A 19,351-nucleotide genomic window follows, 5' to 3' on the forward strand; every position below is an offset into this window, starting at 1 on the left:
GTGGTTTAATATTTTCAAAGCAGTTAATATGATATGTCACATTAACAAGAGAAAGGATGAAAACCATGTGATCATATCAGCAAATACACAGCAAGCATTTGAGAATGTACAACATCTATGCAAGATAAAAACTCTTAACAAAGTAGTTTTAGAGGAAACCTACCTCAACAAAATACAGGTCATATACGAAAAACTCATGGGTAATATATGCAATGATGAAATGCTGAGCTTTTCTCTAAGATCAGGAAGAAGACAAGAATATCCAGTCATCACTTTTATTCAACATAGTACTGGAAATCCTAGCCATGGCACTAAGACATCCAAATCATCCAAATTGGTAAGAAGTAAAATTTTCACTATTTGCAGATGATACGTATAGAAAAAAAAAACCTACTAAAATATGTACCAAACATCTACTAGAACTTATAAATGAATTCACTAAAGTCACAGGACATAAAATTAATATACAGACATCTGTTGCATTTACATACCCTAATAATGGAGTAGCAGCAGGAGAAGTTAAGAAAACAATCTCTTTTACAACTGCACCAAAAATAATAAAATACAAATATACATATCCAAGAAGGTGAACGACATGTACTCCAAAAACTATAAAACTCTGATGAAACAAACTGATGATGACACAAACAAATGGAAAGGTATTCCATGCTTGTGGATTGGAAGACCCACTATTGTTATAATTTCGATTATACAGTCTACAGATTTAATGCAATCCCTATCAAAATACAAATAACATTTGTCACAGAACTAGAACAAACAATCCTAAATTTGTATGGAATGCAAAAAGACCCCAAATAGCCAAAGCAATCTTGAGAAAGAAGAAGAAAGCTAGAGATATCACAATCGCAGATTTCAAAATAGAGTACAAAGCTATAGTAATCAAAGCAGTGTGGCACTGGCACAAAAATAAACACATAGATTAATGGAACAGAATATAGTCCAGATATAAACCCACACTTATATGTTCAAGTAAGAATATATAATGGGAAAAAGAAACTCTCTTCAACAAATGGTATTGTGAAAACTGGACAGCTAAATGCAAAAGAGTGAAAGTGACCACCTTACACCATACAGAAAAATTAAATTCAAAACAGTTTAAAGACCTAAATGTGAGACCTGAAACCATAAAATTCCTTGGAAGAAAACATGTGGTAACTGCTTTGACATTGGCTGTAGCAATATTTTTCTAGATATCGCTCCTCAAGCAAGATAGACAAAAGCGAAATTAAACTATTGAGACTATACCAAAAATCAAAAGCTTTTGCACAGTAAAGGAAACCATCACCAAATCAAAAAGGCAACTTACTGAATGGGAGAAGTTATCCAACGGGATATAATAGGAAATGATATCCAAAAAGGGGTTGATATCCAAAATATAAAAATACCTTATATAACTCAACATCAAAAAACCCAATAATTTGATTTAAAAATGGGCAGAGGAACTGAATGGACATTTTTCCAAAGAAGAAATAAATGGCCAACAGACACTTAAAAGATGTTCAACATCACTAATCATCATGGAAATTAAAATGATCATTAGATCATTTTACACCTGTCAGAATGGTTAAAATAAAAAACGTAAGAAATAACAAGTGTTGGCAAGGATGTGGGAAAAAAAGGAACGCTCTGTGTATTGACTGTAATGCAAACAGATGCAGCTACTGTGGAAAACAGCATAGAAGTTCTTCAAAAAGTTAAAAATAGAATTACCATATGGCCCAAGGATTCCACTCTAGGTATCAACCCAAAGAAAATAAATGTACTAATTTGAAAAGATATATGTACCCCTATGTTTATTGCATCAGTATTTACAATAGCCAAGATATGGAAGCAACCCAAGTATCCATTCACAGATAAAGAAGAGGTGTTGTATATATGCAATGGAATATTACTCATCCATAAATACAAATGAGATCTTGCCATTTGCAATAATATGGATGACTCTGGAGGGTATAATGATAAAAAACATTAGTCAGAGAAAGACAAATATCATATGATTTTACTCATACGTGGAATTTAAGAAACAAACACATAAAGAAAATGAGAGAAATTAAAAAATAGCCTCTTTAATATAGAGAACACACTAGTTGCCAGAGGGGAGGTGGGTGAGGGGATGCCTGACATAGATAAAGGGGATTAACAGTACAATTATCCTGATAAGCACTTAGAAGTGTATAGAGTTGCTGAATCATCATACTGTACACCTGAAATGAACATAACACTGAATGTTAATTATACTTAAATTAAAAATCTAACCTAGGGCAAAAGAAAATCAGCCTAGGCTGAGAGGATATCAAACAGTTAAAAGTATTTCATAATTTTATTACACCTTATATTTATGTGCAATGAGGCTTTTTGTCCTCCATCTGGATATAGATTAATCAAAATGATTGATTTTCTCATATCTAATACCTCAAGATTCACTTTAGGTATTGTTTTCAAGGCCACCTAAAAAACAAATATCCCCCAGCAGTGGGAGATTTAATTTATAGTAATAATTAAGTATATAACAATCATATTTCTACTATCAGTAGAAGAAATATGATTAATTTTTTAAAAAGTAAAGAAAAATAAATTGTTCTGGTTTAGTTATATTTCTCACTTTTCCCATGTTAAGAAAAAAGAAGGATCAAGTTGTTTACTGTAGAAGTAGCATTTAGAAGTCCTGCTCTTATCTACACATAGCTTCTCCACTCATCCTAGTTTCCTTCTATGAAGAAATTTGAGTCATGACCAACATCAATTACTATGCTTTACTTGAAGGCTAATAATGAACTTCCTTCCACAAACTTGTACTGTACATTTTTTGAGATATGCTTATTTTCCATCCATATTTAATAAAAAATGTAAAATGTTATGGGTTTAATTTGAATTGAATAAAACACAATCATCAGTAAATAGATGAGAAATTGAGGGATCTAAAATTACAATTTGTTAAGTGTCTACTGGGTACCTGGCACTTCACACACATTGTTTCATTTAATCTTCACTTTCACATTACATGAAGCAGACACTCTTATTCTCGTTTTGCATATGAGGAAAGTCAGGTTCAACACTTGACCATTACTTGATGAAAGTCAGTTGGCCAATCTGGCCTGTCCTCAAATCCTGTTTTCTGTTACATAGCATGAAATTCAATTTTAAGACTTAGAGTGTTCTATTCTTCATTAATTAATATTTCATACAATCTACATCAAGCTAAAAGTAAAATAAAATAAAATCAGCAGTTTGGGAGTCTTCTACTTGCAATTAAAAATATATATATATTGGGAAAGACTCCTTAATCCTGGTCAAGTTGGCAGTCAGTTTAGTGTGTGTTGTTCTTATTATTTTATATAAGCCTGAAGGCAAGGAGGAAAAATTAGTCTTTTAAAAAAGGGTTTTTTTCAATAAACCATCATGCTGACAAATTAAATGATAGTAACCTCTCTCAACAGCTGACAGCCTAGCAGGGGCCCTGTTAACATTCACATTAGGGCAGACTGATTGGTTTAATTGGCAGTCATGCCTAAAAACCTGCAGAGGAATTGATGCTGAATGAATCATTTCCTTCAGCAATATTCAGCAGTTTGAATGCAGCAATGCAACCAAAGGCTCTTAAAGTTGTTCTATTTATTGTTGAAACCAACCAACCAAGTGATTACTTTCATTTTATTTTCTAAAATTGTGTGCTTTTACTGAAAGCCATCATTTAAAAATGCTTCAAAGAAAAGACTTCTTACCACATTTTCCCATATCTCAAACTGGAAGGTACTAGAGGCAGACAATGTCGTGAGGAACAAATCTAGAAGGAAAATAATAGAATTGTAAGTGTTGTTACTGATGTGTACATTTAAAACAGGAAGAAATGCAATATATAAAAATAGTTAATACAGTTGTACTTAAACATATTTTAAACTATATTTTAAGGAGCTTGATCCCATCAAAGAAAGCAAGCAGATGATCCTGTACTTGTAAATTAAGGAAAATGTATTTAAAGGGTGAATTTGGTGTTAATCCTTCAAAAGCATTCTTTCTTTCTTTTTAAAATATTTATTTATATTTTGGGAGAGAGAGAGAGAGAGAGAGAGAGAGAGAAAATGGACAGGAGAGGGGCAGAGAGTGAGGGGGACAGAGGATCTGAAGCAGGCTCTGCGCTAATGGTAGAAGCCTGATGCGGGGCTCAAACTTTGAACTCACAAACCATGAGATCATTACCTGAGCTGAAGTCAGATGCTTAATCGACTGAGCCATCCAGGTGCCCCAAGCATTCTTTATTTTTAAGAGTGGTTATGCCATAAAAGGCTCTTAAATACAGAGAACAAACTGAAGGTTGATGGGGGGTGGGAGCAGGGAAAGTGGGTGATGGGCATTGAGGAGGGCACTTGTTAGGATGAGCACTGGGTGTTGTATGGAAGCCAATTTGACAATAAATTATATTAAAATTTTTTTAAAGTTAAAAAATAATAAAAATTTTCATTTTTGAATTAAAAAAATAAGAGTGGCCATGCATACTAACCTTCTTATGACACACATTTTTAGGTTAAGGTAGACTATATTAAAAAAATATTCTAGGGGCGCCTGGGTGGCGCAGTCGGTTAAGCGTCCGACTTCAGCCAGGTCACGATCTCGCGGTCCGGGAGTTCGAGCCCCGCGTCAGGCTCTGGGCTGATGGCTCAGAGCCTGGAGCCTGTTTCCGATTCTGTGTCTCCCTCTCTCTCTGCCCCTCCCCCGTTCATGCTCTGTCTCTCTCTGTCCCAAAAATAAATAAATGTTGAAAAAAAAAAATAAAAAAAAAAAATAAAAAAATATTCTAGTCAGAATCACATTGTGCTTTCTCAACTTAAAAGCTATGTTTCCTTATATGTCATAGCTGGGTTTCAGAATTATTTTAAATAACAGTATTTTAGCACAAAAATCTTTAGTATTCATGTTAGATGAACAACAAATTATATTCAAATTTTGAACAGAATTGTCCCTATATAGTCCAACTAAACAAAACTGTTTTATTGGAAAGTGCAAGATTTTAATAAAATTTATTGAAGAATAGGTTGACACAAATCTAACATCCTATTAACAAAGGTCAGGTGAACTGCAAATCTATTCTAGTGCAGTATTTATTATATTTGCATAATGACAATTTTACTTAGTGAATATACAAAATTTCAAAATGATGAGTTGACTCAGGAATATTAAAATAACATTATTCTTCTATGCTTTAAAAATGGGAATTAACTCAGTGATATGCAGACCACGACTATTTTAAAGAAACGTTTTTTTCTTTTTTTTGCACCATTAAATACGTTTAAGAGAAATATCCTTCACATTTTAATGTGTTTTCTGTACAGCTTTCATATGAATTTCATGAAGCTAATTTATATAATAGTTATAATAATAATTTTCATAGAATCCCCCAAAAGCTAAGGAATATTCTTCACTGTGAGAATTTGTTATACTCAAACTCCTGATTCCAAGTAAGTGGAACTATTCTTTATGTCAATGTTTTTCTCTGTGTTTATTTTTACACTAAGATGCTTTGCCTGTGGACATACAAATGTAGTCTTTAATGAAGGTAATTTCATTACTCCATCAAACATACACTCCCAGTGAGTGTCTATTTCCAGACTCATTCAGGAAAAATCCCATAGAATACCTGAGATTTGTGAGATGATATACCTACAGCCAACATGCTCTCTTCCTTCCATATACCCTCCACATTACCATCAGCATGATGAAAAATCAGAAGTGCAAATTTGATCTCATTCCTTCTCCTCCAGGATCTCTTCTCCCCCTGTGAAAAAGGCCTACTTACCTAAGCTTCCATGCTCATGTCCTGCTACTCCCTTACATGAAACTGACTCTCTGTAGTACCCTTTTACATCATAGCCATCTGGTATCCCCACCATTCCTGAGGCCATTCCTCTCTCTAGGCACAGCTTTCCCTCCATTGTTATTCCACTATGATATCCGTCAAGGGTTATTACAAGATACCATGATATTTCGATTTCACATCTGTCTTTCCTGAGCTGCTTGAAGGAGGAGTCATGCCTAACTGGTTTTTATCTTTGTGGTTCCTGTGCGCTTGGAAATAATATGTGCTCAAATGACTGTTTAATAATTAAATGATACCATATATATCTGTACATATACCACTGTATACAGTGTGTGTGTGTGTGTGTATATATATATATATAGTTATATATATATAGTTATATATATATATATATTGAATCATTTAGTTATTCAATATATATAGTGGTTCTTGCAAATACAAAAACTAAACTACAAATAGTTACTCTATTGCCTTTTTAAAGAGTCTTGGGAAAAGAATGGTCTTCTGTTAAAGCATTTCATTAAAATTAAGTATGACTGATTATAGTGACTACAGTCTTAAAAATGTTTAAAAGCTGTTACTTTTTATATTATCTGAAAAGGTGGGTGATCAGGTTAAGGAAGTGATTAGGGATTAACAGCCACAGAGATTTCTAAGAATCACTTAGAGCCATGTCAGTGCAAGCTCTGAGCTATTTGAAAGACATAAAAAAAGGGATAATTATGCTATTATTATATAACAGAGGTGAATTTGTTCAAACAGAAAGCATTACACTGTTGAAATTCTTAATGCATTTGAGAATAGATGAGAAGTCATCTTTCTGATGAGGGATCATAGACTTGTGGCCTTGATAAACCAGTTAGCTTTGTTGGATTGGAAGAGCTATTTCATTACCATGAATGGCCATGCAGGGATATTTAGAAGGGAGCAGTGGATGGTTACCAGCAACCTCTCATCATTCCTGGAAAAATAACACAAAATGTTTTTGTTTTTTTTTTTTCTGTTGGTGTTGCACCTGTCTCAATGTATTTGTATAAAAGGTTATAACTTAAGAGCTTTTTGCTCTTTCATTCATAGTTAGAAAATTGAACAACTATAACCACAATTTTTGCTGATTCTATTTTCATAGCTTCATGGGGTATTTATTAAGATTTTGGGATACAGTAAAGTGAGATGAAGGATTAGAAGTACCTTGTAAAACAGATTAAAAAAATCTTTTCCCTATTCAATTGTATAAAAAAGGTTATAGGAAAAATAAATGATTCATTAGGTGGAGAAAAAGAGACAATTATTAACAATTCAATATGAAGAATCACCTCTGACTCTGAATGAAATGAGAACGAAATAATAGCTAGAAGAAAATTTTAGTCAACAAAGCAACAAAGTTCTCACCCTCCTACATGGTTGAGAGTAATCCACACAATATAATGAAAGGTAATGTTCCCAATGAAACTGTAGTGGGTGCTGTGACATGCCACCCAGGTCCCCTCTTAGGATGAAGGACTTACTACTTCAGCTGCTGGAAATGCTACTGGAAGACAGCCCTTTGTAGTCGCCCTTTCTGGAACACCTTTGGGTGAAAAGAGCTACTCTGCCAAACGTTGTAGCCTGACCTGCATCCAATAACTAATCAGTTCAGAGAAATAAAGGCTAGACCCTCTCACCATAACTCAGGACAACTCTTCAGGGCCACTGCACATTCAGAAGCCCAAGGTCAGTTGAGGCTTTTATTGACACTAAATCATGGCCCAACTCTGCTTCCTTCCCTTTTCCTCCAGCAGTACCAACTACCAGAGCAGTCCCTAAAATTAAACTTCTTGCACATTAGTTTCCATCTCAGAGCCTACATCCTAGGAAATGCAATCTACAACAACTGATACCAAGAGATCTGAGAAAGCAGATACTAAGATTTTGGAGTTGGATCACCTAACAAGGGACTGCCAATAAGGATTCTTTCACAGGGGTAAGCAGTGCACAGATGGCCATACTATCTTTTACTGGTATTATTGGGATGGTATTCTAGTGGAAAGGAATGCACTAGAGGGTGTGATCATTCAGGCTTTTTGAGAAAAAGGGGTAAATACTAACCAGAAGGACAGTGGAATTAGATAGGTGTTGCTAAGCTTACCTGAGGAAATACAGGAGAGACCAAAGGCTAACAATGACTGCTCACAAATTAAAAGCTATGTGTGAAAGCCAGAGGGCCTCTTGGGTAGCATCTAAAGAGGTTCTCATCTCCTGCAGTAGCAGGGCAAACATGGGCTGAAGACCAAGACCAGGATTTAATGGTAAGAGTAAAAGAGCTCCCAAGAAGGTTAAATTCTCAACCTAAGCAGGTCTTAACCTTAAGCAAGGTTAGGGCCCTACTTAGGAAAGAATGATACTTGTTTCATGGATTAGGAACTGTTAAAGGCTCCTATTTGAAAATGATGAAGTTTCTCCTAAATGCTAGTGTTCTCCCTTGTTTAAAGATGATGGAGAAGATTCTGCTGCCATTGGGCAACATGCTTCCCACTTCCTACAGTCTGTCTCATCTTCTCTTCTGGCCACTATGCCAAAAAGTGGGGTTAAATTACAAAATAATCTGGCCAGGAATGGGATGGACATGAAAAGGAAAAAGAACTATAGCATGAATTAAGTCCAGGACCTAGCTAACATTTAGTGGTATAAAGTTGGCATCAAAAGGAAGCCCACTTAGGAGTTTTAAAAACTCAAATTGGAAGTTTGACTATGCAAACTAAACCATGTTAGGAAAATTCCGAAGTTTTATGACTGTGATTAAAGTTTAAAGTTAGATGGTAATGGGCACCTAACACCCTTTCGATATACTATGTATGATATGAAGGAAGAGGTTAAAAACTGTAATTTCTGGCACTGTACCCTTTCAGTGTTAAGTCTTGATGGTTTAAAAACATATTTTGGTGGAAATGTTTAAAAAGTATTCATAATGTCATTTAGACTTCCTGCATGAAGAAACTCTCCTTGAATAGTGAAAGTCACCATATTTCCAAAGGAGTATATATTATGGTTCATTTGGAAAAATATAGTTAATAGAACATTTTTAGTATTTCCTGGAAGCATCACATCAGATATTTCCACAAAGAATGGTTCAAAGCAATATCATAGTTTCTGCTGTTTCAATGCTTGAGCCAGGAGGACATGCTAAGCTCATGTTTACATCTGTTCTATAATACTGTCCAGTATTTCTCAGGCCTGGTTATAGCAAAGATCAGCATAAGAGTGTAGAATAAAAACAGATTTCCCCTGCTTGCACTTGTTCAAAGAAAAGCACACTGAAAGCCACATGACAGCTGAAATTGTGAAGACAAATGAGCTCTTCCCCTTCCCAGCAGCAGTTTGCACTCTGTGGTTCCGAGGTCAACTTACACACTGTTAGGCACGATGCCCCAAATTAAATAAGTTAGCAGGCCCTAGTACAACCAAGATGATCAAATGCCCCACTTTTAACACCTGAGACTATACTGGTCTTAGGATAGATGATACAGTGGGAAGTAGGAGACCTAAAAGAAGTAACAAGCGCCTATCACTGACCAAAGAGGACAGAAACTAATTAGCTCCAGGCAATGGCAGGTATGGAAATATGGTTTTCTTAAATATGAAAAAGTATATTTTAAAAATATTGATCTAATTCAAAATATTTTAAGCCGTAGAGGCACAAAATCAGAAACATGTCTGCAGACTCCAGTTTCAGCCACAGGTACTAGATTGAAACCTTTGATAGATGACTGCTTTGCTTATATATCTGTTTACACAGAAACAACCCTCCTTCCTATATTTCCCTATATTAAATAATACTGCCAAATCATATTCTGTACAGATGCAATAATTTAATAAGACATGAGGAAGCTGTTTAAATGGGTGTCCATTCACAAGACAATGTTCTTAGGAAAAAGTATACATTTCTAGGAATCATTTTTCAATTTTTTAAGTTCATAACCTTTTATCTAGACTTCCCTTTCTTTTTCCTATCCTGAAACACTGGGCCCCATATGAAGATTCACTATACTTAGCAGAGAGCTCTGACTACCTCCAACTTAAGAGTATGTACACAAGATAACAGAAAGACTTAGCACACTCTGGAACATAGCAACACATTATAAGAGTGGAAGCCCAAAATCATGGGTAAACAATAAACAACTCCTGCCCACCTTCCCTCATCAGTGAAATCTTTACCAGAAGTACTTTTGTTGTAAGGAAAGAAAGAAAGAAAAAAACCTTGAATTTATTTATTTCAGATTGTGTAGGAACACAAAAATCTCAGGTGAAAAAAATAAACTTGAAGTAATAGGCTGCTGGCAACAAATGATGAGAGAGGCCTAGTAAGCACCCTGAAATTGAATGTTTAAGGGGATTATAATTTGCCTTTGACGAGGATTATTAACAAATGAAGATATATTTTACTTACATTTTTTACCACAGGATATTTGTTTTTCAGAACTTGCATGTTGAATATTTAAGAGAAATGTGCTCAAGGTAATTATGATAAGTTAATAATAAGTCTTAGCAATGTTCTGAATTTTAGTGTTTTATACATATATTTCAATTGAAGTCACGTATTTCCTCTACTCCTAAGAGGTCAGGGTCTTAAAAGAATCCAAGAGAGTGTGCAGTTTTAATGTTTTAAATCTTATGTTTCTATGGGTGAACAGACATTATGATTCAAAATTCCAATATGAGAAGACACTTCATCTTCTAGAAGAGTTCTCTATCTTTCAGAAGGTAAAGAATTCATTAGAGATGATAATACTTAATGATGGAAAGAACTGGAGAACAAGAACCTGGCATTAATCACCACTAAGATTTTCAGATTTTCCATCAACTGTCATTAAAGTAAATTTGAAATGAATGTTTTATAACACAAATCTTAGAACTGCATTTGGCCTGATGTTTTTTCTCAGGGCTATGACATCAACCTGCATCCACCTGACTTATACAATAAGGCAATCTACTTCCATTAGTCCTTTTATTCCAAAATCCTGAGCCTTTCTTATCACATCCACTTGTCTCATTTACAAATTTATGAAGACGTCATAGTTGCTAATTATTCAACAGTTGCCTACACAGCACTTACATGACATGTTGGAATTTTGAGTACTTATTTCCTCTGAATAAAAAGATTAAGCTACAGATGTTGGTGAGGATGTGGAGAAAGGAGATCCCTCTTACACTGTTGGTGGGAATGCAAACTGGTGCAGCCACTCTGAAAAACAGTATGGAGGTTCCTCAAAAAGTTAAAAATAGACCTGCCCTATGATCCAGCAATTGTAGTACTGTGTATTTACACAAAGGATATGAAAATATTGTTTCAAGGGATACACGCACCCTGATGTTTATAGCAACATTATCAACAATAGCCAAAGTATGGAAAGAGCTCAAATGTCCATCAACTGAAGAATAAAGAAATTGTGGTATATATATACACAATGGAATATTACTCAGCCATCAAAAAATAAAATTTTGCCATTTGCAATGATATGAACTGAGCTAGAGAGTATTATGCTCAGTAAGTTAGAGAAACACAAATACTGTATGATTTCAGTCATATGTGGAATTTAAAAAACAAAATAAATGAACATAGAGGTAAAAAAAGAGAGAGGCAAATCATAAAATAGACTCTGAACTATAGAGAATAATGAAGGGGAGGGGAGGTGGGTTGGGGGTGGGCTCAATGGGTAATGGGTATTAAGGAGGGCACTTGTGATGAGCACTGTGTGTCATACGTAAGTGATGAATCACTAAATTTTACTGAAACTAGTATTAAGCTGTATGTTAACTAACTGGAATTTCAATAAAAGCTAAAAAAAAAAACAACTTATGTGTAGAAGCATAAAGAAAAAAATGTTGTGTGTCCGTCTATAATGATGTTAAAGGACCTTTAAAGGACCACAAATGTATCCTTTATAGATTTTTGTCTCCTGAGTTATATCATTTTTAACAGAATTCTTAATTTTCGCTACACAATGGGCTTCTCCTACTCAGGGGGTTTGGGTTAGAGAAGAAACCTCAAGTTTGCTCACAAAAACAGTTGCTAGACATTTAAAATCAAATTCAACTTGAAAGTAATTTAATTCTCAAGTGGCATGATTCAATCAAGGTGATGAATGCTCTAAAATTTATGAGTGGAAGCTGTTGATCTCTCTAATAATGGCTATGTCACACTGAACTGCAAAACACAATACATATGGTCAGAAGAGTTCATCAGATTATTCCTCTTGTAAATCCATGTGTAGGACAGTTTACCATACAAAAGGAATTATTTGAAATGCTCATAGTCACTCAAAGGCAAACTTCTAACAGTAGGCAGTTATGCCCCATCCCATTTAGGAACTCTTCAATTGTGTGCCAGCTTCTCTTCTTACCTGGTCCCAGTCTCTTTCTTATAGGGATTTTTTTTCTTTAAGTTTATTAATTAATTTTGAGACAGAGCAAGTGAGTGAAAGTGGGGGTGGGGCAGAGAGAGAATCCCAAGTAGGCTGTGCACTGAAAGTGCAGGGTTCGAACTCATGAACTGCAAGATCATGACCTGAGCTGAAGTCAGATGCTTGACCAACTGAGCCACCCAGGCGCCCCCATCCTAGTCTCCTTCAAAGCACCACAGAAGAACTTTCTGCAAACTAGAAAATAACAGTGATCCTCATGAGAGAATTCATTTATATGTTTTCTATGCATCACATTTCTGGAACATATTAGATGGGAATACTTTTGCTAAATATAGAGCAGTGTGGTGATAAAATGCTTAAAGTGTAATAAATTCCAGTAAGTTGGAAAAAGTAAAGTAAAGCATTAACCTCTCTGGGCTTCATTTCCTTGCCTATAAAATGATGTGGTTAAACTAAATGATCTTTAAGATTTCTTTCATATCATATCCACCCACTTGTTCAACATCTTTTGAGCACATCTGATACACTTGGGACTTAATTAGGTATTAGATAAACACAAAGGGGGCATACTCCTTACTTTTGAGGAACTTGTCTGTGGGGGAGACAGATGTAGAAAGACAAATAACGTCTGGTGATGGCTGTGCTAGAATTATACATGTGTACCATGGGAACTGAGTTGACAGAGATACTCACTGACTGCTTAGATGAATTTGGGGAGGGCTTCACTGAGAAGGTGACATTTGTATGGTCAGAAACTTAACAGGTAATTACTTTTAGAAGTTACAATACTAACATCAGTGAAGTGCTAACATTACCAACACATGATGTTTTATTGTATTAAAACTCCTCATATATGGAATAAGTTAAAACCAAACAATCAGATAATTAAAAAAATTCAAGTTAAAGCAATTAAAATAATGAGACATACAACCCTCTCTTATTCAGAAACAAGTATTAGGTAAAGCTTATATTACTGATATACATACTAAGTATGCTTGATAATTACAAAAATTGCTTATATACCCATTCCAGCTATACAAAATCTGAAGTTAATGGTAATTCTGAGAAGTAAATAATTTCCTCAAGATTATGGAATTTGATTAAAATAGTACCCAAATCTCACATGTGACATTACAAATGTGTTTGTGAAGTAGAAACAAGCACTGTAGGGAGTAAACATAAAAGCTAAATGTATATTAAATGCATTAAAGCTTCCTTTCAAATAGCTACATGAAATAATTTTAAAAACTTTATGTTAGCTTCAAAAGTACATATTTAGTGATATGGAAAGTGGACAGTTGTAATGCAAATAGTAAACTTTACGGTGTCTATTAAACCTCTAATTAACCTTCTTTTAAGTATGTCTTCTCTGCCCATTGTAATAGCAGAATGTTATTTATAGGTCATGTTAAGAGTGTTCACATCAGTAAGGAGAGAGTTAACCTTTCTTTTTTAATGTTAAAGGGCCTTACATGAGAATCAGAACTTCATTATTTAAAACTGAAAACCTAATTAAAACACTGTCAAAATTAAGAAAAGGAAAGGCTTGTTAAGCCAGATAGGAAAGTTCTAATGATGCTTTGTAAATTTATCATATTTACTTACAGAATAATCTCTAACATGACAGAATCCCATATAACATCATTATAAACCTTATCCTGAAAAAGCCCCAGCAGAAAAAGCAAACAACAAAATTCAAGGCCATAGGGCTTAAACAAAAACCACGGTCTGGCATTATGATGGACTCCTTAAGGTTGGCAAATGCCTACTAAATGTGAAAGTTCCATCTCTGGATCACAGCATGAGGAGGTAGTGTCACAGAACTGCTCCCCAGCAAAACAAGCAGGGAAAAAAACCCAGGGGAAAAAAATCATTTAAAAAACCCACAGCTGCTGAAAGTCTCTGGACATTGTTATAAAAAGCCATTAGCAGATGAAGAAACATCTTATAAAAAAAATATACTAAAACTCAATAATAGTGAGATCTGTGGCATCTGAACCACAACCAGCTCTTTCCCTTCCCATCCTAGGTCAGTGTGACAGAAAGCTCTGCTCTAGGCAGGTACGGAGCCAAAACAGAGGGTTCCCTTTCTCCCCAGCTACCAAACAATCTATTCCTCTATACCAATTTATTCTTCTAGAGTAATCAAGGGTTGTGGTATGTTCTTGGGAGGGGCAGGTGCCAGTATTTTTTTTTTACCTCTCCCAGCAATTGTTCCAGAGGCTAAATTTCAGGTGAGAATAGCTGAGATCTCAGGGGATCTCTTTTCAACTTGGCCTTCTCCTTAGGAGAATCTTCCCAAGGCAGAGCACATTTAAAATAGTGGTGCTCTGATGACCTGCACCACAGCTCATTTGTAGGGTGTTGGTTCTATGCTAGAGAGGTAAGCCAAGAGGATCAGAAGCTACCATCCTCAACCTGTGCTCTGCTCCTAAATCAGGTATGTCACTTGCAGAATCACTGTCTTGGCTCCCAACTCTGGAGCCATGGCTCAAAGATTTTACCTAGGAGGAGAGGCAGGAGGCACACAGAGAACTCCCAAGCTCTTGTCTAAAAAACTGACTTTATTTGAAACAGAAAGTTGGGAAGTTCAAGCCAAAGGGCACACTCAAAACCAATGAAAAAAAGCAATTAAGAGTAGGCTATCGGTCTTCAAGAAAGAAACATCCTAAACCACACACAGGATAACTTAGCAGAGAGAATTATGGAAAGAAGAAATAAGAGCCTTTCTGGGGTGTAAACAACCTAAAACACTGACATAAAAAAACTAACCTGCAAGGAAGTCCAAAGTTAATTACATGAGACGATGGAGCAATTTATGCCCAAGGTAGGGGCACCTGCATGGCTCAGTCGGTTAAGTGTCTGACTTCGACTCAGTTCATGAACTTGCGGTTTGTGAGTTTGAGCCCTGTTGGGTTCTGTGATGACAGCTCAGAACCTGGAGCCTGCTTCAGATTCTGTATCACCCTCTCTCTCTGCTCTGCCCCTGCTTGCATGCATGCATTCCTTTATTCATTCATTCTCTCTCTCAAAAATAAAGATTAAAAAAATAATAACAGAGCAATCAGCTGGCAATTAGCCTAACAGTTGAGTGTGATCAGGGAGAGAGATAAAGATAGCCCCACTAAAACTACTATCATCCCAGGGTCACTGTGTACACGTCCAAAGCTATAGCCTCTGAGGAGCAAAACCAGCTAACCAGTAGAGGGAAAAGTAAAACAATACACAGAAGCAGAGCTAGTAGAAAAGTGGTGTCACTGTGATTTTAGGACAACTGGAGCTTAGATGCTCAGGATGAAATAAGGAAGGTCACCTGGTCCCCAGAGTTTCCTGGATCTCTAACAGCAGCCAAGGACACATCCACCTAATGTATCTGCTCCTTTTCTGACTATGTCACACTTCAGGGTGCCTGAGCCTGGAGGCCTGAGCCTCCAGTATAATTAAATAATCGGTAATGTAATGATACGCTGCACACACAATACACACAATCCAAAGGGCTGTGCTGGTGTTCAAGTATTCTGGGAGTTCAAGAGAAGGTCTGTGGTAGATTAGAAAGATCCTACAAGAAAGAATGGCAAAGAGGCAGCAGGCAAATTTCGTTTTCTATAATTGCTTACAGAATTGATCTTTTCAAGTTTATTCAGTTAAGAGTGACTATAGGGGAAATGATTCTGGGAAGATGGCAAAGTAGGAAGCACCAAGAACCTGTCTCGCCACCAAGACAACAACTACACTGGCAGAATCTGTCTCATGTAATTATTTTGGAATTCTGTAGTCTATCAAAGCCTTACAATTTCCAGAGGAATGCATGGATGGTAAACTGCAGTTAAGTTTGGTCTATTTCAGCTCCCAGCCCAGTATCAGCCATTCATCTTTCATTCCCAGCTCCATGGAAGGTAGTGTGCACCTGTTCCTGAAGCAACATCAACAGTTTGCATAAGCTGGGGATGGCGAAGAGGATCCTGTCCTCCAAATACCGGGAATCTATTCTCTGATCACTTATTGCTGTATCTGATCACAGAGGTTAAGGCAAAGAAGAGGGTAGCCATTGTTGTTGCACCTGCCCTCACTGATGCATCCCCCCACTTTCAGCTACAGTGACTTCAGGGGATCTAAAGGGTTAGTTCCCCCACCCGCATTTTTCTCTTTTTTTCCCCAATTTAGGAACCATACATTAAAGACTAGGACATTAAAAAACAACTGAATATACGGGAAAAATTAAAAAGTGACCATGCATGCTCAGGGAAAGGCTCAGGCCCAGAAGAAACCTGAAAAGACTTTAAGTTTACACCTCAGGTTGACACTTGGCACTGAGAGAGCCTACAACAATCAAAAACAATAAACAATAACAACAACAAAACCCGGTTAGCCTGGGTAAAGGGAAGAATCTGGTTTCAAGGGTTAAAACATTAGATTCAAATGTCCAGTGTTTAGTAAGAATTCACAATGCATACAAAGAAAAAGTAAAGTATAGCCCATTCAAAGGAAAAAAAAAAAAACCCAAAAAACAGAAACTGTCCCTGAAAAAGACCTCTTGGCAGATCTAGTAAACAAAGACTTTAAAACAACCATCTTAAAGATGTTCAAAGAACTATAGGAAGATGTTCAGAATGTCAATAAAACAATATCTGAACAAAATGGAAATATCAATAAAGAGAAAACCTAAAAATAAACTTCCATAAAATTTTAGAGGTAAAAAGTACAGTAACTGATAAAACATCCACCAGAGGGAATCAAAAGCAGATCTGAGCAGGCAGAAGGAAAAAAAAAAAAAAGGCATTGAACTTGAAGAAAGGATAGTGGAAATTACTAAGTCTGAAGAACAGAGAGATAAAAGATTGAAGAAAAAGGCATAATCTCTAAGGGGTCTGTGGGACACTGTGGAAGTCTCTAAAGGAGAAGAAGAGAGGAAGGGGCAAAGAGAAAATTTAAAGAACTAATGGTTAAAAAATGCCTTAATTTGATGAAAGATATGAATATAAACATCCAAGATGTCCAATGAACTCCAAAAAAAGAGATGAATTCAAAAGGAGCCACACCAAGACATTATAATCAAAACTTTCAAAAGACAAAGTCAAAGAGCGAATCTTGAAAGCAATTAATCACAGATAAGAGATCCTAAATAAGATTAAAAGCAGATTTCTAATCAGAAAAACTGGGAGGCCAGAAGGCAGTGCACCAATACATTCAAAATGCTAAATGGATCCTGGGAAGATGGCGGCATAGGAGGACGCTGGGCTCACCGTGCGTCCTGCTGATCACTTAGATTCCACCTACACCTGCCTAATTAACCCAGAAAACCGCCAGAAGACTAGCAGAACGGAGTCTCCGGAGCCAAGCGCAGACGAGAGGCCCATGGAAGAGGGTAGGAAGGGCGGAGAGGCGGTGCGCGCTCCACAGACTGGCGGGAGGGAGCAGGGTTGGAGGGGCGGCCCGCCGGCCAAGCAGAGACACCGAGTCTGGCTGGCAAAAGCGGAGGGGCCGGATGGAGTGTGTTCCGACAGCAAGCGGGACTGGACATCTGGAAGGTTATAAGCTAACAGCTCTGCTCGGAGAGCAGGAAGGCTGGAGGACAACGGGAGGGAGAGTTGTTGAGTCCCGGACCACAGAGCTCAGCTTGGCAGGGAATAAAGGTGCTCGCCAGCGCCATCTCCCTTGCCCACCCCCCAGCCAAAATCCCAAAGGGAACCAGTTCCTGCCAGGGAACTTGCTTGCACCACGCAAACACCCAACGCTGTGCTTCTGCAGATCCGTCCCTCCGGCAGGTCTGACTCCCGCCCGGCGCCGCAGGGCCCCTCCAGAAGTGGATCTCTGAAGAAAAAGCGAGCTGAGCCTGCCCCTCCTGCCCCCTTGCACCTTGCTGATCCACCCCAGCTAATACGCCAGATCCCCAGCACCACAAGCCTGGCAATGTGCAAGTAGCCCAGACGGGCCACGCCACCCCACAGTGATTCCCGCCCCTAGGAAAGGGGAAGAGAAGGCACACACCAGTCTGACTGTGGCCCCAGCGGTGGGCTGGGGGCAGACATCAGGTCTGACTGCAGCCCCACCCACCAACGCAAGTTATTCAAGACAGCACAGGGGAAGTGCCCTGCAGTGCCGCACCACTCCAGGGACTATCCAAAATGACCAAACAGAAGAATTCCCCTCAGAAAAACGTCCAGGAAATAACAACAGCTAACGAACTGATCAAAAATGATTTAAACAATATAACAGAAAGTGAATTTAGAATAATAGTCATAAAATTAATTGCTGGGCTTGAAAACAGTATAGAGGACAGCAGAGAATCTCTTGCTACAGAGATCAAGGGACTAAGGAACAGCCAGGAGGAGCTAAAAAATGCTATCAATGAACAGCAAAATAAAATTGAGACAACTATGGCTCGGATTGAAGAGGCAAAGGAGAGAATAGGGGAACTAGAAGATAAAATTATGGAAAAAGAAGAAGCTGAGAAAAAGAGAGATAAAAAAATCCAGGAGTATGAGGGGAAATTTAGAGAACTAAGTGATGCACTAATATACGCATAATTGGTATTCCACAGGAGGAAGAGAGAGGGAAAGGTGCTGAAGGTGTACTTGAAGAAATAATAACTGAGAACTTCGTGGATCTGGGGAAGGAAAAAGGCATTGAAATCCAAGAGGCACAGAGAACTCCCTTCAGACGGAACTTGAATCGATCTTCTGCATGACATATCATAGTCAAACTGGCAAAATACAAGGATAAAGAGAAAATTCTGAAAGCAGCTAGAGATAAACGTGCTGTAACATATAAAGGGAGACCTATAAGACTCGTGACTGATCTCTCTACTGAAACTTGGCAGGCCAGAAAGTAATGGCAGGAGATCTTCCATGTGATGAACAGAAAAAATATGCAGCTGAGACTCCTTTATCCAGCAAGTCTGTCATTTAGAATAGAAGGAGAGATAAAGGTCTTCCCAAACAAACAAAAACTGAAGGAATTCATCAACACTAAACCAGCCCTACAAGATCCTAAGGGGGATCCTGTGAGACAAAGTACCAGAGACATCGCTACAAGCATGAAACCTACGGACATCACAATGACTCTGAACCCATATCTTTCTATAATAACACTGAATGTAAATGGACTAAATGCGCCA

General features: G+C 37.2%; 1 protein-coding gene across 3 annotated transcripts in view; it reads right to left on the reverse strand.

Moving 5' to 3' along the window:
* ITFG1 (integrin alpha FG-GAP repeat containing 1) overlaps positions 1–19,351 on the reverse strand; it is a 367,923-nt gene that overhangs the window by 279,269 nt on the left and 69,303 nt on the right. For all 3 annotated transcript variants that reach the window (XM_040497933.1, XM_040497934.1, XM_040497935.1), the window contains one exon: positions 3,744–3,805. In XM_040497933.1, coding sequence (XP_040353867.1) covers positions 3,744–3,805 — 62 coding nt within the window. The remainder of the gene's footprint in view (positions 1–3,743; positions 3,806–19,351) is intronic.

Source organism: Herpailurus yagouaroundi, unplaced genomic scaffold (genome assembly GCF_014898765.1).
Source record: "Herpailurus yagouaroundi ecotype Mexico unplaced genomic scaffold, PumYag 190, whole genome shotgun sequence".
Lineage (NCBI taxonomy): Eukaryota > Metazoa > Chordata > Mammalia > Carnivora > Felidae > Herpailurus > Herpailurus yagouaroundi.